Below are 24567 nucleotides of genomic sequence, written 5' to 3' on the forward strand. Positions count from 1 at the left end.
GGTTCACTTTAAAGTGTGACTCTGACGAAAATCGCTCAAACTTGGATTCAGCTGAAACTTCCTAAGAATACTCTTGAAAGGTCCAATAATCACTGTATGGAGTGTTTTCTCGATAATCAGGACGAAAGTATGATATTTTTATGATTATTTTTTGGAGTCTGTGACGTCATACACTCAACATCAAACATTACTACATATATTTCTTTGTATATAAATCCTTAATTTATTTTATTCCTATGAAGCCCAAAGGGTGGCTAATGTGCTTATTTCACATTATGTGTGACTATAATTTATATTTTGGGGTGTTTGGGTATTTCTTTCTCCCTTTACTACTGATATTTTGATCATAAACTACAAAGAAATGTATGGAGCGATGTTCAATGTTGAGTGTATGACATCACAGACCCCAAAAAATAATCGTAAAAATATCATACTTTTGTCCTGAATATTGAGAAAACACTTCATACAGTGATTATTGGGCCTTTAAAGAGTATTCTTAGGAAGTTTCAGCTGAATCCAAGTTTGAGCGATTTTTGTCAGAGTAGCACTTTAACAAATTGACATCAGTTTTTTTATTTGGCTGCCCTTTTGTTGAGGATAAATTTTGTCATCACATTGTGAAATTAACGTTGGTTCCATGAAGCAGAGCCTAAGTGACTAATTTATTTTCCATCAACTATGTCTCACATTCTCACTGGACTCTGAAGATGACTTCTGCTCAGGTTGTCAAAACGTCAGTCACCACCAACAACAGTCTTTCTCAAGACTATACTCGACCGGACAATAACATTTCACACCAATCTGTCAGTCACCACCAACAACAGTCTTTCTCAAGACTATACTCGACCGGACGATTAACATTTCACACCAAACTGTCAGTCACCACCAACAACAGTCTTTCTCAAGACTATACTCAACCGGACGATCACACTTCACAACAAACTGTCAGTCACCACCAACAACAGTCTTTCTCTAGACTACACTCACCTGGATGATCACATTTCACACCAAACTCATTTATTTTCATTTGATATTTTTACCAGATATACATCAACCACCACCCCCACCACAACAGGCATAGTCTATGAAATATGCCATATTTCTGGTAGGAAACCATGCTCTGCTCTAAGAGCAGATATCTCATGTGACAGTGAAACATATATTGTACAGACCTATATCACCTTGAATATGATCATCATACTTTGTCCGAGCACTCATATTGGATAAAGATTGGGACACACTAAATGACAATTCATGCACTGAAACATGAAATATGGTCCCCGATTCGAATAATTATTGTTCTGCTAGAACTCTTTTCTTTTTTTAAGTGAACACAATGCTAGTCAGTCCAGAACAATAGTTTTTTCAAAATTTACTCCATATTTTGATTTGGTGTATAGGGATGAAGTAAGATTAGGTAGCAGAAAATTTTTTTCTCTTCATGTCGACATGATTTATTTTTATTTAAGGATACATTCTTGTTGCTTTGATATTTTACCCTGCGACAGTTTGAAGAAACCAAACTATGATTCCTTGTGTCAGGCAACAGGGACAAAATAAGTCCAATTTCCATATTAATATTGTGTGTAGGTACTTACTTACTAAATTGACCTGTTGCTGTGGCAACATAAGAAATGAACCAATGAGCTCTTAGTTCCCAGGATTACTCATAATGGAATATAAGATTCCTGGCGTTAAGATTACTTCTTGTGCACCGCCATGCTAGTGACTTTTTCTTGCAATTTGCACACTTTGTGCGAAATTACCACAGTGAGCCGTCCCTGTGACTTGTCATCTAGTGTGCCCCAACCTCAATGGTTTTGTTCAATGTGATTGGTTCCTTGTGCCGTGCCGTTTCACAGTTACATGATAATCTCCTCTACCAAAGCAGTGAAGACAACAACTGCCGTCATCATGTAAAAAGATCATGTACATCTTGAATAGATGTGTTAAACAAGGGCAAAGATTGCGAGAGATTTTAAGGGTAACTTGTACATAGAAGTCCCAGCCGAAGGTGACGAACACTTCAAAAACATATTTTTAAGCATTTGCTGAGCAAAATAACAGTGCAGTCTTAACATGATTTGAATTATGGTGTAAATTTTTTATTACATCCCAAAACAAGAGAGAAAAGGCTTCTTCTTTGGTTTCTGAACACTATTTATGTAATTCAATAGAAACAGCATAAGACGCATCCTCGGTAATCAAGGGATAAAATTTTGTCGCTCGTTCCTCGATGCAAAAGACCTTGAGTCATACAATATAACGAAGTTGACAAAGAATACGATAGTTCTGCGGTACGGACAGAAGAACCCTCCTTAAAATACACAGGAAGTAACAGTAAATTCCCCCCTTGGGAAGAGGAGTAGGGGAACTGTAGTGTTTCTTTGCCCCCTAGGGGAGAGGAGTAGAATTTCTTTTGATACCAGTATGTTTTTTCTTAGCCTTGCTGAAATTTAGAAAAAATTAAAATAATCCAGTAGAAAAATCTCTTACTTTCTCCTTCCCTTTCTGAATGCAATAGAATTTAATCTGATGCTTGCTTGCTCATATTACTCAGTGACAGGAATACATTGTAAGAAATAAATAAATCTAAAATCTTTAAAAATTGTTGGGTTTTTTTTTTACAATCTTTTCTTTACTTTTTTTTTCTTTCTTTTTCTTTTTTCTTTTTTTTTTTTCTTTTTTTTTTTTAATTTTTACACAATCTTTTCTAATTAATTTTTCCAATTACTTTTAATCACTTTTTATTCGCGGTAAAAATATCCTAATAGTTTGTTCTGATATTTTTACATATATATTATTCACTTGACTGACCCACTTTGCTTTTTTTTTTCCCCTATTAATTTTATACTTAATACCTTTCAATCTTTTTAATTTGTTATAAGTTTTCAAGCGTTTCAGTCCATTTACAAAGCAACTAGTTTCAAATTCACCTCACGAGAAACTACACTTCACTGTAAAACGATCATGTTAACCTAAACTCAATGCTGAAACCATTGTATTTGTATATGTAATAGGACTCCATGCTGTCCAATTAAGAAATAATTTTACGAGAAAAATTTCGAGGACTGCAGAATTGGATGAGGCCGTAGACCAAGTCCAATTTGGTAGTCAGAGGAATATTTCGAGTCTAATTATTTCTTAATTGGGGAGCATGAAATCCCATTACCTATTAATTATATAGCTGCCTAATTAATCCCATATCAACAATACCTGTCCAATTAAGAAAATAATTGGACAGTTACCTATATGGGATTAATGAGAAGCTGTATAATTATTAATATAATAATTCATAATTTCAAAAAATATCGTCAACAGAAACGGTCCAAATTTACTCAATGCCTTGTTTATTTATCTATGGACATCTAAGTGGTTTTCTTAACTATTTTTCGTGTTTGTTCGTGAATTTTTCGATTCAGCACTCTTCAGTTTATTTTATAAAGGAAGTTGAAACAACACTAGCTTTGAACAAATAAACTCATCTAAATTAAATCTATTATTGATATTCAATTTGTCCCCTATTTGTCATTACGTAGGCTAAGTCACTTAAAAGGTGCGCAAAAAATATAGTGATTTGAGAATTTTAGCTCAGTTCATTATTTGGGATCCTTCTCACACTCTACTGCAATCTTTTAAAGTTGTTGAAATTTAAAAATCTGTTTATGGGAAAATTAGAATAAAATTATCGTGTTTTAAATCTCTTGAAAATAGTTTAGGATTTTAAATGATCGACAAAGAAATATACCTAAAAGTTATCCACGTGTGAAATACTTTAATTTTGCATATTTTTTTATACATGAGCTATTCTTGGATTGCACGTTACGTCATCGCAGCCATGTTGGTGCCATTTAACAATAGATTTCTCTTTAGCATCCATTGTGAACGGCACCACAATGGACGCCATGTTTTTGTCTTTTGACTCTCTTGGGAATGCTTGCAACACCCATCAATGAACTGAAACTAAAGATCGTGAACGATATCACGAAACTAAGAAAAAAATACGTTTTCTACGCAACGAAATGTTATTTAATATTACGCTTTCATTGTGGTTTCTGCGAAAAATAAATGTAAAAAAAAAAAAAAAAAAAAAAAAAAAACACAAAAATTATAGAGTCGTGTTAATTCTTCATGTTTTTAAAGCTGTTTAAACAATTTAAAGTTTTTTGGTTTTTTTTTTTGCTTGACTGACATTCCTCACGTCACAAGCCACTTTGATAGACATCTCTGATGGCATAAAAGTCGTACTCGTATCAATACAAAACACTCAAAGCTGAAAGTATAGAAACAACTGCACCAGAAGACCTCGTTATATTAGAGTATCCTATCCAAGTCGACGCTATGAAGTCTTTCGCTTTGGTTATACTTTGGTTAGCTTTGCAATTGCTTGGCGTTGCTCGTTCGAATGAAGAACTCGATCTTGATTCTTCTAAGTATGAAGGTAAGAACAGCGTATTTCTTTTACAAATACGATAGTAGTTTATTACAATAGTAGTTTATTCAGGACGCAAATTATCATTAACATACAATAAGATAGTAAGAGCGAAAGCAAACCTAACACGCAGCAAGAAAATAGGAATAAATAAGCGCCCCGAAAGGAAGTTTAGAGTAGCCCCATGTAAAGAGAAAACCTCCCTAAATGCAAACATACAAACGAAACAAAAGCAACAAATACATAACTCTAAAGACGAAATCTAATCTAAATCACTAATTTTAGTGAAAAATGATATATGTCTATTAGTCTTTTATTAGTCAATGAAATTTGTATTGATAGAGTAGTTCTCCTAAGTAGCATTGAGCTTTGGCCCTTATCTCTTATCTATTTTTATCCTAATAGAGGTTTTAAGTTGCGACATTTTCCGGGTTCAACGCCTCACCACAAAATCGCTAATATAAGGCGAAAAACTCAATGATTTAACCTCTATCTGAATGAATTAGAACTTTGGAAAATGAATCCTTTTTTGAAGAAAAAATAAGAAAACTCTCTTTGTTTTGAACCCAAATGTCGGTTTTCTTGCAATTGACTTCACCCTTAAACGCGCTATTCCAATCAATTCCTATAAACAGGAAATCTTTCCAAAACTAAATCAATTTAAAGTATTTGTTTTAACAGTACACTAGTCACTACTGACGAGTAGAGTGCACGACTAAAACCGTGAACATCGACATAGTACTATTTCATACAGAATCCTTTGTTTTCTATTGTTTAATTATCACTCTTAGTGCTAAAAATTAGTATTTGTTTCACGGATTTAGTGTGAGCACTCTATTTGGCTGATTTTGTAGATGATGTTCAAGTCTCCAAGAGATCAGTTCTGCAGTTTTATACCATGATTCGCAGTCAAACTGGACGAGACCCTAAAGATTACATGGGGTACGGCTGCTGGTGCGGCTATGGCGGCAAAGGACGACCAGTCGACGAAGTTGATAGGTATTAACAATTCCAAGGTTGAGAAAAGTCCTGGGTCGAGATTGCATTGCATTGTCGGACTGTCTGGGCTAAGTTCTCACTCAGTGTTTGCTATTTGATGGAAATTCACTCTAATTTTCTTTCAACTATTTCTGTTATTTCCTCTTTCATTTCCCCCTCTCCTGCCCTATTCTACCCTTTTCATCCCTCAAGTAGTGTTAAAGGATGTCGAATTATAACAATAGTATATAAAAATAGTAATTTCATATTAATATTATGCATTGATTGAGATCCAGGTGATCGAGGGAGGGTTGTGTCTAGATGGGATACTCGCAGTCCAGGTGATTGAGAGAGGGTGTGTTGGATTATTTATCTTTAGCTTCCCGGTAGTGTCCACATGTTTAATAAAACACTTTTGGGGGGAGGGTGTAGACCGCCCTTGGTAGGTCCATAACATAAGCACGAAGGACGCCATGCTTGAAACGGCATCTTTCGATAAACCGGCTGATTTTCTTCTTTTTTGAACGTGTTCGTAGATGCTGTCAACAACACGACTGGTGCTACAATAGACTCTATAAAACAAGGAGAATCTGTGGCCGCTATGAGATCTATCATAAGAATTACTACTACTCTGGATTAAAGTGTTACAAAGGTACTATTAATGATAAAACCACAGAAAGCCCAACTTTCGACGTGCGCGTTAGCAATCACGTGCTATAGTCTCTAAAAAAGAGTAATCAATATAGGAAGACATTTCACTGTTACGGCATGTCGTACTGTGTACGTACGGTAAGTCAGAGCGTACGTCGAATTTACGATATCAATTTTGTGGGAAGCCATTTCACTGTTACGAAATGTCGTACCGTGTACGTGCTGTAAAGTAAGTACCGTACGTTTCCCACTCATACGATAACATTTTATGGAAAGCCATTTTAATGTTACGGTATGTGGTACCGTGTACGTGATGTCCCAATTTATACGAAAAAGCCATTTCAATGTTACGGCACGTGGTGTGCGTTTCCCGCTCATACGACATTCTTACGGGAAGCCATTGCAATGTTACGTCATGTCCTAATGTATTTCTTTACTCTGTCAGGTTGGTTGTCAAGTCGTTGTGGACGGTCACTCTGTGCTTGTGATGTCGCCGCTGTCAAGTGCTTCAAACGAAATCGTTTTAATAACCGCTACAAGGACTGGAATAAGAAATCCTGCTAAACACGTAATGATGATACACACACGTACCTAAATTTAATATTATAGACCATTCGCACTGATGGATCACGTGACAGATTGCTTGTAAACCAAGCAGTCGTGTTAAAATAATCCCCTTTGGGTAAGAGTGTCCTCAATATAACAAAGAAAATAAACGAAAACGCAGTCTTCATCGCTAGATATTGCCAACTTTTTTTTATCTTCAGCTTATGCTGAAACCAAATCAAAAATGGTGAACAATTTTTGTTCGAATAACTATTGTTCTGGACCAACTAGCCTCTCATACATGCGAAAACGCTTTTTTGCAAGGCTGCGTTCATAATATACGGCAGAGGGGGGGAGCAGGTGATATTGAGGGGGGATCGGGAAAATTTTGATAGGAAAAAGGGGAATGGGCAAATTTTTATCAGAAAAATGGGGGTGCACAATTTTTGGAAGAAGCTACAAGCCTTGCTTAGGGGGATCGTATTTTTTTGCATGACTTTAAGGGGGGATGTTGAGAATTATTCTGGACATTTCAAGTTTTCACCTGCCACTCCCCCCCCCCTCTGCCATACATCATGAACACAGCCTAAGATTTTTTCTAGTTTCCCAGATCCCATGCTATATCTTATCTGTTTCCTGGCTTCCATGAATAGCCTTTCAGATCCTGTACATAACTTACTTAAGCCATCATGACTGGAGAATTTTTTCCTGAATTCTTCAGGGGAAAAGATTGGTTTTTAACATCATGTTTACGAATTCCTCTTGATCTACTTGGTTATCACCATCTTTATCTGCTTCATATATCATCTCTTTTAGTTCCTTTTCATTTAACTTTAATCCAGATAATCTTGATACTTTCTTAAGGTCATCTAGACTTATGTGGCCTGACTTATCTGGGAAAAAGAGTGGAAATTGTTTTCAGTACAAATGTAATGAAAAACTAGATCAAATGTTCGCTCTAGTTGCAATGATAGATAAATAGACACCTTTATTTAAACTTAGTGAGGCAGTGGCTATATGCTTCTGATATGAATAGGTGGTAGGCCCTAAAATTGATTGTCATGATGATGGTTGTGGTGGTGTGATGATGTGATGATGGTGATGATGATGATGGTGTGATGATGATGGTGTGATGATGGGAAGCACTGGTGGTGTGCGCTGCTAATGCGCCGCCTCTCACCAATGCGGCCTGAGTTCAAGTCCTGCCGATCTCGATGTCGTATGTGAGTAGAGTTGTTTGTTGGTTCTATCCTGTGCTTCGAGGGTTTTTCTCCAGGTTCTCCGGTTTTCCTCCCTCCTCAAAAATCAACTTCTAAATTCTAATTCGATCTTTGGGCTTTCACTTAATTTGGAGCCTAGCTCTGTTGTGATTGTCCCACGCTGTGATACAACAGAAGAGAAAAGCTTTGTAGATGTGATGATGATGATGGTGATGATAGTAATAGTGTCAGAAGATAAATGATGAATGATGATTATCACCATCATCATCATAAATATGATTAATGATGACGATGCTGCTGATAATGACAGTTGTGATCAAAAATGCTGATGATGGTGACAATGCTGTTGATGCCATTGGTTATTATCATAATACCTGTGTCAAACATTTTGAATCCTTGTAATATTTCATCATGGACATCACGACTGTCTGCCTGCCTCGAAACAATGAAATCTAGGAACTCATCGAATTCTATTTCACTGAAAGACAAAATAATTAAAACAAAAATAACTTAATCTTACATGCGACTATTTGAAATGAGTGATCCCTAGTGTACCCGGCAAGCAGAGGTTGTTTTCTCGGACCCTCCACGGGCACAGGCCACGGAGGGTCAGAAAAAACCTCTGCTCGCAGGGTATCCCTAGTGATGTTCTGTGATTCAATTTCAGAACATCACAAGGGAAGATGGATTCAATTTTCAAAAGGAAAGGACAGATTACCACATTGTAATTCGATAGTGTAGTTTTATTTTAGATCTATCTATAACTTTTCTTCAATGAAATTTTGTCTTCATGTCAGTGCTTCCTATTGCAAAAATTGATTCAAAACATGACTGATCATGAAGAAAAACAAAAATACCAACAACATGCAAAGCTTTCATGCCGATCAAATGTAGAACATGGTCAATGACTTAAGCTGTCAATGAAATCTTCTCTTTACCAGGTAATCCAAATCAAAATCATCTTTGGTCAAATTTGGTTTTGTTAGACTTACCCGGATTCATCAGTGTCCAAATTACCTGGAAAGGAAATATAAATTAAAATTTAAAATAATGAATAAGACTGAGTTCATTATGTATGGCAGAGGGGGGGGGGGGGGGCAGGTGAAATTTAGGGGGGGAACGGAAAAATATTTACCAGTAAAATGAGGGGGTTTGAAAATTTTTATCAGAGAATTGGGGGGATGCCAAAATTTTAGAAGCTACGAGAGATTGCCCGGGGGGGATAGTAATTTTTTGGGGGACTTCAAGGAGAGGTCTTAAGATTTTTTTTGTCATTTAAAGATTTCACCTGCGCCCCCCCCCCCCCTGCCATACAGTATGAATGCAGCCTAAACATAAAGATACTATATACTATACAATGAGAAGAGAAATGGGAAAACATTGCACCACGATGAATACGGTCTATTACTTTATTTTGGGTTTGCAATCAAAGTCATCTTGTTTCTTACTTATCATTGCCTCCAGAGATGCTTTTGGGATCTTAAAGCCAAGAGTTCTCATAGCTTTTCGAAGTTCTCTGGCATCAATGGAACTGTAAAAAAATTTAGAGCAATATAAAACATCCTTTTGCTTCTCTTCATTATCCTTTTCAGAGCCTTTTTTATTAGTCAGTTGACATTTTATTCATCAAGAAACAAAGAAAATTTGAAAATTAACACATCGATTGGTGAGACCAGCTATGACACCACATGCACCCAAGAATAGCGTTTTCCACACATGATGTCACAACTGTGCATCATAAGATCGAAATGCTGCCAAGCCAAGTGCACATGCTAATATACTGCAACAATACTTTTAGTCTTGTTTCCAATTCATGGAAGAACTATGGTTTTTCAACTGTATTATTCCTCCTTTCAGTGTAATCAAAGCCTTTATTTGCAATGTTTATCTGCATTTCGATCCCACAAGGCTTGGCAATATCTTTTTTAGTAACCATGAAATATAATATGCAGGTTATTCATTGCCAGCAAGCAAAAAAGATGCCCTATTAGTGTTAAACTGCCCCCTCAAACAGCCCCAAAATGCAACAGGTTCTGCACGTATATGAATAACGAAGGCTTAGGTAAGATAAAGTATCTATTTTCGTTATTACTAACCCACTTCTGTCTGTATCAAATGTGTCAAACACTATTCTCAAATCTCTAATCTCATGAGGTGTGAGTTGTTCATATGCTTTGCTGCTGATTTTCCCTTTCATAAATCTACGTTCTTTCTCCATCTCAGCTTGCTGTACAGCTTCCACGAGCTTTAAAAATAAGAGAAAATACCCTATATAATTCAAGCACATGTGTTTGTCACAAGTTCACAATTTGCAGATACTGTAAAAGTGTAGTTTACTTACTCTTTCTCTTGCAGTGCTCTTTCGTGTGGGTGTAGGACTCAACGACACAGAAGCCATTTGCTGTACCATGGTTTTATTGGAGACTTTACCGATCTCAGTCGTAGTTTCAGGTGACTTTGTCGACTTTTTCTTCTTGACTTTCTTCTTTCCTTTTCCCGTCTTTTTGGGCATATTTGTACTACTAAATCTCACACGATTGCTGAAATAATTACTCAAGACTTACATCATGTTATAAACTTCGCAAATATTCATGAACTTCAGCTGGCTGAGTGTTATTAAAAGCTATAAAATGGTTATAACATTCGATAGAAAAAAGTCAATACTTGAGATCCGCCATGTTGTTTATTTGGTTGTTATGGTCGGCTCGGGGTCGGCTCGGACGGTCCTCGGACGGTCCTCGGACCACAGGTAGCCCAGGCTCATAGTTAGAAGGGTAATTACATGAATCGATCGAGAGACAGACAGACAAAGATTATATGGGTATTATATGGAACCCGCAACTGCGGGGTAATTTTTGGTAAAGCTATGGAACTGCAGCTACAGCTTCACTTCAAAATGAGTCAGACAAGAGCCTGTGCAAAGAAGTATGAAATGAGCTTGAGGCTAAGGAGAGCATGTATAAAATGCCCACACTTGTGCGCTGTCTCAAGCTCCCAGGCATAAAGGAATGAGAGTTGGATAACGTCCTCCAAACTGTTTCATGTACACTGACACGTCTGTTGTCAGTTCAGTTGTTCCCTAAATGAGGGGGACCGTTATTCTTTTTTATCCTTGTTTTCAATCAATATGAACACACAGAGCATTCTTAGTTTGCAATACACCCCGCCAGAATTTGGGTAGGGGTATTCCGCTGGGATTCTGAAAGGGGTACCCTGTTTATGACAACAAAAAAAATCAAATTTGTAGACCCTGTTTATGACAAAAGATAATTAATTGCACTGAGTTCCCGTTTCAATATTATCATGTCATCTCGCGTATCGTTTTTTTACGACCATAATAACCAGTTTCGGTCAATACGAAAGTAGAAACCCCTGAATATGACAAGAAACTCAGGAAGAACTTGGACCTTGAGTGAAATTGCATACCCTGTTTATGACAAGAAGCTCGAAAACCATACCCTGTTCAGCGGATCATCCCTGTATAGTCCACATATGGGAGTACCCCCGCCCCCGGGCAACACGTCACTTCCTGCGAAGTGCCATCAGTGAAAACCGGAAGTCGGCCATCCCGCAATCTCGTACCCAGAGCCCATGTTCCTCATGGTCAGATTGACAAACCTTCCGAAGCATGTATGTCAGAAGTGCACGCCTTCTCCGGCTTCCAAGCTCCATTTCTTCGATGATTCGTCATGCCAACTCTTTACGCAGTATATAAGTGTGGATACAACAATATCCGCGACAAGGAATACGAGTTTTTTAGAATTCCAAAGATAATTTTGCATCAAGGAGAACAAATTAAGAAACTAACTGCGGAAAGAAGAGCGCTATGGCTGAAGAACATAATCCCCACCAAAATAGATTTCACGGAGAAAAAGGCAGATGGAACCAGCAGTGTTGGTAACGTTACCTTGCATATAGGGGCGCCTTGCATATAGGGGCGCCTTGCATATAGGGGCGCCTTGCATATAGGGGCACTTTCCATAAAAGGCCATCGGTTGAATGATATATGATATGAATTGTATACTGCTGCAAACTAAAACATAGAACATATCGAATAAGGTTGTGTGAATGTAAAAGATTGAAAAAATCAAACTAAAACATGTACGATTTACAAGAGTCTATCCGTGTTTTGAGACCGGTTTTAGCGAGAGTGTTTAGCGATCACTGCCTGAATTAAAAGCACGTTAAATCTCGCAACAATCATGTATTCATGCAGGGGTTTATAAACATCTATTGACTACTAGTGCTGGTTGTATTACATGATTCATTTACAAGGATCTCTTTTATCAAATATAAGCCGAAAGCGCCATTACAGACATAAACTTCATAAACCAGTCACGTAAATATATCAGAGAAATGTTGAAAACCAAATTCGAAAAATTAACTTTACTGCCATGAAACAAACACCGTAGTGATCTACAGGATTAAGCGGTATCAATGTAAAAGTTTCAAGAGAAATTGATTCATTGTTGTAATCTAGGGGCGCCTATTAACGTTACCTTGCATATAGGGGCGCCTACTTACGTTACCTTGCATATAGGGGCGCCTACTTACGTTACCTTGCATATAGGGGCGCCTACTTACGTTACCTTGCATATAGGGGCGCCTACTTACGTTACCTTGCATATAGGGGCGCCTACTTACGTTACCTTGCATATAGGGGCGCCTACTTACGTTACCTTGCATATTGATGGTTTGCAAGCATTCGTCACGCATCCGACCTATCCAATCCCGTTCCATCGTAATAATCACCCAGAATCAGGGGAGTGAACCCCTGCACAGAAAATCACCCAGAATCAGGGGAGTAAACCCCTGGACAGAAAATCACCCAGAATCAGGGGAGTAAACCCCTGGACAGAAAATTACCCAGAATCAGGGGAGTAAACCCCTGCACAGAAAATCACCAAGAAGCATTTCTAATGGAAAGAAATCCTTAAGATAAAACAAGAAAAGAAAAAATGTTGGGAAAAAGAAAAAAAAAAGAAAGTTGTATGAATACTAAACGCTGGCGACAATGAGTCAGGTGGTACCTGATGATACCCTTCTGAATATATTCAGATTAATATCTCGTGTGTGAGAGGGGACCAGCAGCCATGTATATCATTAGATTTATTTGCCATCTATAGTCGTCTTTGTTATTCTTTTGCGGAGCAATAAATTCTTTTTGTATTTTTGATCACAAATGGAAAAAAAAAAGAAAGGTAGTTTTACAACAAAAAATTAATGTAAGTAAGGCGCCCCTATATGCAAGGTAACAACAGGGAACCCGACTTTTGGAACTTTTTATAATTTTTTTTGCTCTTTAAAGGGTTTCTCCTGGTAAGATCAGTTTACGGCTACATCAGCTGTAATCAGATGTGGTTTATTATATAGATATCGATGAAATACCAGGTTTTCTCTAGTGTTTAAAGCTTGATATCTTCCACCAGGGGAAAATACCATATCTTTCACACGTGAAGATGTCGCTGTTGACAATAAAGTAATAAAGAATTTTTGAGCTTTTGTTTTATTTAAGTTTCAACGATATCTATGTAATAAATAGAGGATAGTACATGGCCGCGCGGAGATACGAATTTTATCTTCTCGTGTTTAATTTAGATTTCTCTCTCGTTCGCTGCGTTCAATTGAACACTCGAAGATAAAATTCGTATCTCCGCGCGGCCATGTCCTATCCTCTATTTATTCTTCATGGGACGCCCGATGTGTACATATGTAACGCACTTTCTTAAAAGCAGTCAAATGAAACGAAGCAAAAGCAATCAAAGTAATAAAGGGAGTATCGGCTTTATTTTTAAAGATCTATGAAGAATATCAATTAATAAAAACGCCACGAAATGTTTGCCCAGTAAACGAAGAGGTTTTATTTCGTTGAACTCAAAAATGATACAATCCTATGATATTTAATTTATGTGTGTTTACCTAACCAGTTGCTCAGACCGCTTACTCTCATGAAACAGGATGTATCTTGTGAACGTCAACTTTGAAACAAAAGAATTTGACAATTTTTGATCTTTGATTGAGTCGTTCAATGTTTTCCGCCGCCCAATATGACGTACGTTTATAACTCGCACGAGAGACCGCAACAAGAGCAACAAGAAGGAAAGGGATATTGATCTGGGAATTCATTGTTTTTTACGGTAAAGGCAGATATAGCAAAGCATTTACTTTTCACTCCAAATCACTGTGATGAAACAAAAACGTCCAGTAGTTTGTAATTACTTCCTTTCTAATCTAATTGCTTGCTCTCTAATCTACCCGGCGCCACAATAATCTGTTCCTTTGCAAGGCGGCAGAGCCTCTATGAAAGCTCTGCTAAGAGAGAAAAAACCCTGAAGAATGCAGCTTGCGGGAGATGCCTTGACGTTTCAATAAACGAACTATAAATATTAATTATTCAGCTTCACGAAATACCCATGATCAGTAATAACGGCACCACAATTTGACTCTCTTGGGAATGCTTGCAAACCATCAATATGCAAGGTAACGTAAGTAGGCGCCCCTATATGCAAGGTAACGTAAGTAGGCGCCCCTATATGCAAGGTAACGTAAGTAGGCGCCCCTATATGCAAGGTAACGTAAGTAGGCGCCCCTATATGCAAGGTAACGTAAGTAGGCGCCCCTATATGCAAGGTAACGTAAGTAGGCGCCCCTATATGCAAGGTAACGTTAATAGGCGCCCCTAGATTACAACAATGAATCAATTTCTCTTGAAACTTTTACATTGATACCGCTTAATCCTGTAGATCACTACGGTGTTTGTTTCATGGCAGTAAAGTTAATTTTTCGAATTTGGTTTTCAACATTTCTCTGATATATTTACGTGACTGGTTTATGAAGTTTATGTCTGTAATGGCGCTTTCGGCTTATATTTGATAAAAGAGATCCTTGTAAATGAATCATGTAATACAACCAGCACTAGTAGTCAATAGATGTTTATAAACCCCTGCATGAATACATGATTGTTGCGAGATTTAACGTGCTTTTAATTCAGGCAGTGATCGCTAAACACTCTCGCTAAAACCGGTCTCAAAACACGGATAGACTCTTGTAAATCGTACATGTTTTAGTTTGATTTTTTCAATCTTTTACATTCACACAACCTTATTCGATATGTTCTATGTTTTAGTTTGCAGCAGTATACAATTCATATCATATATCATTCAACCGATGGCCTTTTATGGAAAGTGCCCCTATATGCAAGGCGCCCCTATATGCAAGGCGCCCCTATATGCAAGGCGCCCCTATATGCAAGGTAACGTTACCAACCCCCCTCGATGGAACCCGTGTTTGTAGCGCTCATTTTGTGTCAGGTAAAGAATTCTTTTTATTTATTTGTGTGTTGTTACTAAATGACGGGCTTTGCTCATGTCGAAGAATATAGCACATTTCCTTCCCCCCTTGATATAAATTGTTTCCTTCTAAAACTTTAGGAAAACCAGAACCTGACAGATCGCAAAAATATAGACTGGGCTCCCACTGTTAATATATGGGCCATTTGAAGATCAAAACTGCTCAAAGTGAAACGACACGAAGCAAAAGAGCAACGAAACGAGCTCAAAACAAAGCGACCGAGTCAGTAGCAAAGGTAGCGCGCCATGAAGCCGTCGTGCAAAACACCGTTTTTACCACAATTGTAAATTTTCTCGCGCGCTGATTGGTTAAAAAACGTCGTAAATAAGAGGCCATACCAACAAATGGCGTCATGCAAGATTTCGTGCAGTCTATTTCCTAGAGTTTTGTGAGTTTTGTAGTAAAAAACAAATTTACGATGGTTTAGCGTGGTATGTCCTCTTATTTACCACGATATGACGCCAAACGTTGGTCAAAATTAGTTATGGACCCACTCGGCTTACGCCTCGTGAGTCCATAACATTTTGACCAACTTTTGACGTCATATCGTGGTAAATAAGAGGACATACCACGCTCAACCATCGTAAATTTGTTAAATCTGTCGAAGCTGTTGTGGAATCTAACCCGATCTCCGAGAGAACTCCCTTCATGTAGTGGTTTGGTAAACGAAATTCAGTAAGTAAAAATTCAGTAAATCTCCCTCTTGAGAATAGTATTGAAGGTAAATTAATGTCTCTTGCTATGTGTTTTAATAAGTTGTATACGAGCGTGAAATTTACGATTCCCAGACATTGGTATTCACAATTATTTCACAATGTATTTAAGTAGAAACAAATGTTTAATACTCATTGTGTATATATAATACTAAAACTACAACATTTTATTTTATTTATTAATTTTACAACTAGCTAATTGAAACTAGAGTACAAACACAAAAAGTGTGCAACACTTTGCAGTATTTAGTAGTAAATAGTGCTAATTAAACAATAGAAAACGATAGGATTAGCATAATTTAGCAGTATTTATTGGTATTTATGTTACACATTTAAAGTGATTGTACTCTAAGAGAGACCAGCCTAACGAAAATTCACACTAATATTTAAATTTCAGTGGGAATTGATAAAGAATGCCAAACACCAATTATTCAAGAAGTGACAGAAACTGGATGTCAAACAACACTGACTATAGCAGACATTGAAAGTCTAGAGCTTTTCATAAGAACTACAACTCTGGAGCTGCAAAGCTTAAAGGAAAAACTGTTAGATGCAGACTTGACCATGAACGGTTTGAGACACAATGACGAAAAAAACAAATATTACACTGGGGTGCCAAGATTTGAGCTTTTAATGCATGTCTTTAGCTTTGTTTCTGTGTATGTGATAACAACCAAACGTAATGCCCTGTTTCAAGAATTTATCCTAGTATTAATGAGAGTCAAACTTAATATGCCGTTACAAGACCTGGCATACAGGTTTAGCATTTCTGCGGCCACTGCTAGCCGGATATTTCATAGGTGGTTGGACTATGTACTAAGTGTTCGTTTAGATTTTTTTAATTCATTGGCCAGACCGTGAAGATCTTAGGAGTACTATGCCTAAGGTCTTTCAAAAGTCGTTTGTATGCCTTCATTGCATTCATAGTTGTCCAAGATGTCTGTAGCACGAGGTAGTTTACTATGTCAGGATAAGTTACGGCCGGTAGAAGGCTGAAATCCTTTTGAAATTTTTTACCTTGAATGGATCGAAACCAACAAACAGCCTTATCTCAATAGCGAGCCTTTGAAACACTATCTAGAGTAATTATAAGCCAGTAGTCATCCAATTCAATGTTATCGCTCGAAGTACATGACGCTGTCGCCATCTTTGTATCTCTGTATATCTTCCAACATGGCCGCCGGTAGTTGATTACACAATTTTTGATCATGTGACACGTCTGTTGTCAGTTCAGTTGTTCCCTAAATGAGGGGACCATTATTCTTTTTTATCCTTGTTTTCAAACAAGATGAACACACAGAGCATTGCCAGAAACTTTGCTCTTGAAAGACAATGTCTGGAATTTGTTCGCATGAACAGTGAAACCATTTACCACATGTGTCACATGAAATTATTTGTGTGTCTTTTCTTCTTTCATCCATCTCATCCCAAGGCATGCGGCAAGTACAGAAAAGTTGGATTTGTAGTTTTCTTTCCTTGCACCTTCTAACTCTCAATCCTTGGTCTTCAGGAAAGGGAGTCACATAGCCATTCAAAATGCAGGTAAGTAAATGTTCACGAAGTTTGTTGTTTCTGTAGGTTCGTGTTGCGGGGTCACCACCATGTAGTAGAGAGGTCAGGAAAGCAATGGAAAATACTCCACAATCAGTACCATTTTGTTGCTGTTGGACTGACTTTATGTTAATAGTAATTTCTGGTCCTTCCTCATGTAGAATCGCAGCAACTTGTTTCTTAACATAGCTACTCACATTGCCATGGTTGGAACTGTCATATATATTAATTTCTCCTTTTTGACAACCAATGTTTGATGCACAAACCCAGTGTTGATGTCCAGTAAAGAGAATTTGGGCAAATTCACCATTACATATTGAGTACTGAAGAAAATTACCCAATGTGGTGTCTTCCAAACCCTGACAAGTGGAAAACTGACCATGGAGCAAGTTTTGTGTAATGTTAATCGATATGTCACTGAGCATTCTTCCACTTGCAATATCCTTTTCCTCCAACTCATCCATCTTTCTTTTTTTCCTCTTTTCTGTTTGCCTGGTTCCTTTTCTGACACCAATAATAAGTATGTCATCATCACCACTACTATCCATACCATCATTAAGTTCTGCAGCTTTTTCTTTCTCTTGTCCTTGTTCTAGTCTTCCTTCATGCCCTTCTTCCAGTCTCCCTTCTTGTCCTTTCTCTTGTCCTTCTTCATGTCCTTTCTCTTGTCCTTCTTCATGTCCTTTCTCTTGTCCTTCTTCATGTCCTTTCTCTTGTCCTTCTTGTCCTTCTTCATGCCCTTTCTCTTGTCCTTCTTATCCTTTCTCTTGTCCTTCTTCATGTCCTTTCTTTTGTCCTTCTGTGGCTTTCATACCATGTCTTCTTGAATTCTTTTTGGGGGGTAGTGGGAGATTACATAATTCTTCTCTCTTCTGACCATAGCATTCTTCATTTTTCCTTTTCTGAGGCTTAGACCGTAAAGTTTCAACCTCTATACCATCTTCCTGGTGGATGTGAGCTCTTATTTCTCTTAGGGCTTTTGAGAGTTTGTCCTAGAAAGGTAGCATACCTTAATTGTGCAAGCAGACTGCGGCACAGCTGTGCAGCTTCGCTTCTGTGGTATTCTTTACAAAGTGGAAGAGGATTGTTTACCTCATCATCATTGACATTTGAAGCCTCAGATGCCTCATCAGAAGCTTCAGCTACATTAATCTTTACCTTATCTGGCTGGACCATGCTGCACAACGGCTGCAGTTCACTTGGGTCACTTAGTTGTTGTATGCCACTTGCCTATAAAATAAATCATAATAATATTCATTTAATGTTCCTTATATGCCAAGGCTTATAAGCAAATATTAAGCAGATATTCTTACATATTTTTTCAGGTGAAATTTGTCTTTTCAATGTTTTCCAATCTTAGCTCTACTTTTTAGGGTGCTCAGCAAGCCCTGTTGTAAAGTTTAAGTTTAATATTGATAAACTCACACACATTTTACAATTGGAGAGGTAACACATGAACAAGTTACATAATCATAATAGAAGTAAAATAGTATAATAATATAATAATAGTTTGGAAAGTATAATATAAGTCTGTGTGGTTGTTGAAAGATAAATTGTATAGGCTGCTCAGAACACCTTTTAAAATCAGGTATAAACACAGAAAAATTTCGCTAACCTCCCCAAGGATATAGTTTTTGTGACTGTCTTTGCTTGGGAAATTAATATAAATTCTGTGTTCTTTCAAAAGAGTAACGCCCTCGGCTTTGGCATTTCTTAGCTCGGAAGAACTGTGCTTTCATTTTCTTTGGGTGTTCTCAGAGATCTTGAATATAAATAGAAAGGCAGCAATTAAAAAAATACATTTGAAATGTTTGTGATATGACATGAACTGTTTGATATAAACTGTCTGATATACACTTATTTCAATAAAGTTAGTCACCTGAAAAGCTATAAAGCTGAGGCCGACAAGGATTATGGGTAGATTCATTTTACACGTTCAACTGCTTGATAACTGTTCATGGACTTGCGAATCTTTTACCATTTACAGTCTCACCTCTTCTGAGCATCATCAAGCTGCAGTTTGTATTAAAAAAGCTTTGTATACATATGCTTTTTTGATATGAAAGGCTTCTCATGATGCTCAGTGATCTCAGCTTTCTAGGTTTTTGATGACTAGTTTTATTGAAATAAGTGTATTTAATATATTGGTATCTTATTAAAAGATTCAGTCATTCAGAGAGTCATAATTACAATACTAGAAGGCGTATGACATTCATTTACATAAGATATCTTCAAAATCTGGTCAACGATCATTTTCCTTTGCTGTTGCTAGATTATATAACAATTTAAGTATATGTCGTCAAATTATCTAAATTTTCTTTTCGAAGTTTTACAACTAATTATTGACGAGAAAGAAATAATTATTTATTTTATTATATATTACTAATACATCACAAATCATAGATAATATATATATTAAGATTTTTTTACACCCAATAATTTTAGAATTTTTTAGGGATCTTCTTAGGAATTTTCTTTTCGTATTATTAGTGATTACTGATTAACTTTTCATTTCTAATTTATATTTGTACTTTTTTTCTTATACACAGCTTCAGTGTAAATAAGTGGTTAGCTTTCTGAATTCTGTGTGAAAAAAAGTTATTATTATCATTATTATTATTATTATTATAATGAATCTTGCCATTAGAGCCACGTATTATATATTTTGTTGTAAAAATAAGATTTGGGAAAGCCCAGACTTAATGAAATTTAATAAAAAGTTATTATTATTATTATTATTATTATTATTATTATTATTATTATTATTATAATGAATCTTGCCATTAGAGCCACGTATTATATATTTTGTTGTAAAAATAAGATTTGGGAAAGCCTAGACTTAATGAAATTTAATAAAAAGTTATTATTATTATTATTATTATTATTATTATTATAATGAATCTTGCCATTAGAGCCACGTATTATATATTTTGTTGTAAAAATAAGATTTGGGAAAGCCCAGACTTAATGAAATTTTAATATATATATTTTTTTAATATATACATATATATATATATCTATATCATTTATATATCAATCAATTTCAAGTAGCCAGTTGTTAATTGCCTATACCTAGAGAGATTTACAACTGTATTTAAGAAAAAGAATAAAGTTTCCATTATTATTATTATTATTATTATTATTATTATTATTATTATTATTATTATTATTATTATTATTATTATTAAAAGATTGAATAAAATGCAGTTAATGGAAATGGTTTTGCATTTTATATACATCACCTCAACATCTTTATGGAGACCTTTCTTATAATTCCATCAAATAATCTGTACCCCTGTTTTTCTTAAAGTTGTTTACTTTGTACTCTGGGAAAAACACTGCTTCCTTCATGTTCAGTTTTGCTGGACAATCCAGTTTTTTTGAGTTTTGTGTATTAAGTTTCTTTCTTCTTGCATATCTATGCTCACTGCTTGATGCATTCTGTTAATATATGTTAAAATGCATAAATAATTATTTAAACTTTTAAGCCCCGTTTACACCGGCGATTTTTGCTGCGATTTTTGTGGCAATTTTCGGAAATATAAAATCTTTTGTTTCATCCTTCAAAAGAGACATTCGTCTAGGAAAATCTTGGTATCCTGAAAAAAACTTTACAAGTAAATTCTTTACCATTATTTATTATGGACAAAATCGCAAAAAAATCGCAGCAAAAATCGCTGCAAATATCGCTAGTGTAAACGGGGCTTTCAAGTGTACATGTATAACTGGTATGTGGCATTGATCTAGCTAAGCAAGACATAAAGTTCATAGTGACATTTTATATTGTGCAAAAAAACAATATAATATAGCTCTCTTTTAATATTTTAAATTTACATTACTCATCATCCCTATTCTTAAAACCCCAAAAGGATGGGTCTAATTGCCTAATCCCTCACCTTGACTCTTCCCTTCATGACTCTTTTACATGACTTTCATGGAAGTTAATAAGTATTTTTAAGATCGTCAAATACTACACAAAACATTTTTCTTCCATATACAGACATGTACCAATTAAAAACAACTAATTTTTTAAAATTATTTACCTTCACCGAACTCCTTCTGGTATTTTATTTTGGCTCCAACATTTCGGTCTTTTCCATAGTGACATTCCATAAACTTCTCACCAACAACAAAACATGGCACCCCAGAAAATGGTATGCAGTCTTCATTTTGCCACAGAACTCTGTGGGGTCTTTCAAAGGGGTCTGTGTAGTGTCGGCTAATAGTTCGGGGTGCGGGGAAACAGGAAAAGAGAATTCATAGTTCGCTGGAATCGAGGACCTACTCTCCCAAAACTCAGAACTCTAGGCTTCAAGGTTGGAGAGATGCAATAACTCGGCAACTGATTCGAGTAGGGGTAACGGCGCTGCTGCGCTTGGGGTGTCTCCCTTCCAGTAATACCAATAAACATTTACTGAACAAGCTTAAGTTTTCACGTCCCCAGGCGAGGAGTGCTGAAGAAAATAGGAAGCCGGAATTAAAGGAAGGCGTAGAGAAAAGGTTTGCTAGTGAAGGGAAATAACCCCATGCGAAGCAGCCCAGAAATACCCCGTCCAGGGACAGAGTAATGAAGGGTATTAGATAACCCCATCGAGGCGGCTTAGCAGGGGGAAATGGGAGGGGACCCCAACCATGACAACACACGTGATCGCCGAATTTTGCCAAATAATAACGAGTATTTCGAGCGACCTCGCACGCCGCTGAACTTTTCCAAATACCTAACTAGCATTTTGAGCAACTTCACACGTCTTTGAACCTTTGCGAAATAATTAACGAGTGTTTTGAGCGACATAATACATCGTTCAACTTTACCAGACACCTAACCAGTATTTTGAGCCATCAACTTCACACGTGGCTGAACTTTGCCAAATCAATAACCAACGTTTAAACGTCTACATACGGTACTGAATAATGGCAAAAGCAACAACAATTAATTCGAAACCATGAGCGACTATAACCAATAAGGTAAAAATGCCATAGCTGCACGTTGAAGGAGCAACACAGACGAAAAGTATTACCTACTACTTCGGCGTGCCCACCAAAAGCGTCCTGAACGGCCTGTTGCAAGGGAACGGGATTCTGTGCTTCTTGGGCTGATGCCCAACTTGTAGTAGTTGATTCTGTGGTTGCGGTTTTGGCTGAGGTCGTTGATCCAGAGGCGGCGGGTCGGCCTGAAGAACAGCTTGTACGGTAGCCTGAACTGGCTGAGTTGGTACTTGGGACATTGGTTTTCTTCTTTCTCTGTACCTTTCATTAATGTGTCTTAGCTCGCAGCGATGAATGATGTGAAGAATTAAAAGTTTTTCCCCCTTACTTCTCGAGGAACGCAAACAAGCTAAAATGTGCGAGTCCAGAGAGAACGGGAACGTTTATATAAGAAGCAGGGTGAGAGGATGCATACCACGAGAACCCGAGACTCATGCAAATAAGCGTTGATGTGAAAAATCTCGTTATTTTGGGCTTTTCGTGCTCGAATTCCATAGTGAGAATAGTATGCTTATTTTCTCTTAGATATTACATCGACAGAAGGCGTCCTTCTGAAGCGCGTCAAAGAATGCGGAGTAGCCGGAGTTTTACAAAGATCACAACACTCAAAAGCACACCAAAGTAAGCTTATTTTCTCTTAGATATTACATCGACAAAAGGCGTCCGTCTGAAGCGTGTGAAGGAGTTCGGCCGGAGTTATACAAAGGTCGTAACGCTCAAAAGGACACTTGGCAATTTTCAAAAGGAAATTTCAGTCGATTCCATTAACTGCCTTCCTTTTTGCCATCTAGTTTCCCGAAGTATCTATCAATAGGAATTTTGAGGAGGAAATAAACATAAAATCACAAGAGTGTCGTTCAGTATATATAAGAAATAGAAAACGCACCCGCGTGCTTTGTGCAGTTATAAAGCACACAGGGGTTGGTAGAACACAAGAGAAATGTTAAGAGAAGCACGATGCGTAGCGGAGTGTTTATCGATATTTCTCGAGTGTTCTGTCAATCCCCAAGTGCTTAATAACTCCACGACAGCACAGCATGCAAGTTTTTCAATTCTTTTACAAAATACAAGTTACATAAATGATGAAGGGTGTAAGAGCTTGTTTAACCTCTGAGGTTGTTCTCTTGCACCCCCCACAATATTTGTAACTTATTCAATTTATGTATGTATATATATATTTTTTTTGTGGAAATAAAAAACTGTTGTAACTGTTGTTGAAACTGAAAGTGCGCCTGCGTGCTGTGTGCTCTCATAAAGCACGCGCTCCCAACCAATCAGAACGCGAGATTTAGAGCAGTTATTTTATAAAGTATATATTGAACCACGGGTTACTTGGTCGTTGTCATCATAAAGGACCGTTTGGGACTTGATTCGAATCATAATATGCTAATTATTTGACATATTAATCGGTCGTTCTTTTGAAGCGTGTGAACTAGTGGTAGCCTAATCAGTCCCTAACGATAGAATAATACGTCACGTGACTTAATGATATTGGCTCATAATTGAATATTTGAATTTTAAAAAAATTTTTTAATTCAATTAAATATCTTTTTCATATTAAAAGCTTTTAAAGTGTTTTCCTGGATTCAAACGTTCTTTTTTATATTTTTTAAAGAATACAACATCTTATCTGAATACGAACACCACCGACGAGAGAGAAAAAAAATCGATTCAATTTGCCATACCCCCGAGACATCCGCAGAGCTGAGGCGTCGTATGGACTTCGGACCTGACGGCGATTAAATCCTTCTGCCCTTGGGTGTACGAATTACGCAAGAAAATGTTCTAGCCGAAGCATCAGGGGAGAGACCAGCCGGCCCCCAGACCATATCGGCTAATCCCTTGCATCTCTGCCACGCACGGAATCGGTTGAAATGATATTGTCAAAAAGGCTAGTCTATCTAGTGCATTGTTTTTATGGCTATTGTTATGCTGATTCACCTGGAACCGTGGCCCAGTGGAAAAATCTTTGGCTCTCACATGACATTGAGTTAAGTCCGGTTGGGCGAAGCAGCGCCTGGATGGGTGACCTGAAACTTAAGCCTAATTATCTTTTGCTCATGATTTGCAATTTTAATATTCTTATCCATTTTCTTTTCCCTACTTTTTCATTTTCCTCTTTTCGTCTTTCTCTTATTCT

At 37.0% G+C, this 24567-nt stretch overlaps 3 protein-coding genes and 1 long non-coding RNA gene across 4 annotated transcripts in view; 3 read left to right on the plus strand and 1 right to left on the minus strand.

Annotated features, from left to right (window-relative positions):
* LOC116290890 (splicing factor 3B subunit 4) overlaps positions 1-1437 on the plus strand; it is a 6987-nt gene extending 5550 nt beyond the window's left edge. The window contains exon 9 of the mRNA XM_031698009.2: positions 1044-1437. Within this exon, the coding sequence (XP_031553869.1) occupies positions 1044-1081 (38 nt within the window). The 3' untranslated portion in view covers positions 1082-1437. The remainder of the gene's footprint in view (positions 1-1043) is intronic.
* A 2817-nt stretch (positions 1438-4254) lies between these two features.
* On the plus strand, positions 4255-6800 carry LOC116290884 (phospholipase A2 A2-actitoxin-Cgg2a). The gene is made up of 4 exons (XM_031698003.2): positions 4255-4441; positions 5287-5431; positions 5947-6062; positions 6507-6800. Exons 1-4 carry the CDS (start codon positions 4342-4344, stop codon positions 6623-6625), a joined length of 480 nt encoding a protein of 159 aa, XP_031553863.1. The 5' UTR covers positions 4255-4341; the 3' UTR covers positions 6626-6800.
* LOC116290883 (uncharacterized) lies at positions 6623-10339 on the minus strand. Its single transcript, XM_031698002.2, has 6 exons — positions 10169-10339; positions 9924-10072; positions 9276-9358; positions 8820-8844; positions 8202-8305; positions 6623-7500 (listed from the first exon to the last, which is right to left on the minus strand). The coding sequence occupies exons 1-6, from the start codon at positions 10337-10339 to the stop codon at positions 7325-7327; spliced, it is 708 nt and encodes a 235-aa protein (XP_031553862.1). The 3' UTR covers positions 6623-7324.
* A 4744-nt stretch (positions 10340-15083) lies between these two features.
* LOC148911248 (uncharacterized) lies at positions 15084-19529 on the plus strand. The gene is made up of 3 exons (XR_016119802.1): positions 15084-15137; positions 15258-15412; positions 16288-19529. It is a non-coding gene; the product is annotated as an uncharacterized LOC148911248 (long non-coding RNA).
* The last annotated feature ends 5038 nt before the right edge of the window (positions 19530-24567 follow it).

This window comes from Actinia tenebrosa, unplaced genomic scaffold, assembly GCF_029948245.1.
Source record: "Actinia tenebrosa isolate PJP-AT-01 unplaced genomic scaffold, QUT_ActTen_1.0 PGA_scaffold14__42_contigs__length_11649687, whole genome shotgun sequence".
NCBI classification, from domain to species: domain Eukaryota; kingdom Metazoa; phylum Cnidaria; class Anthozoa; order Actiniaria; family Actiniidae; genus Actinia; species Actinia tenebrosa.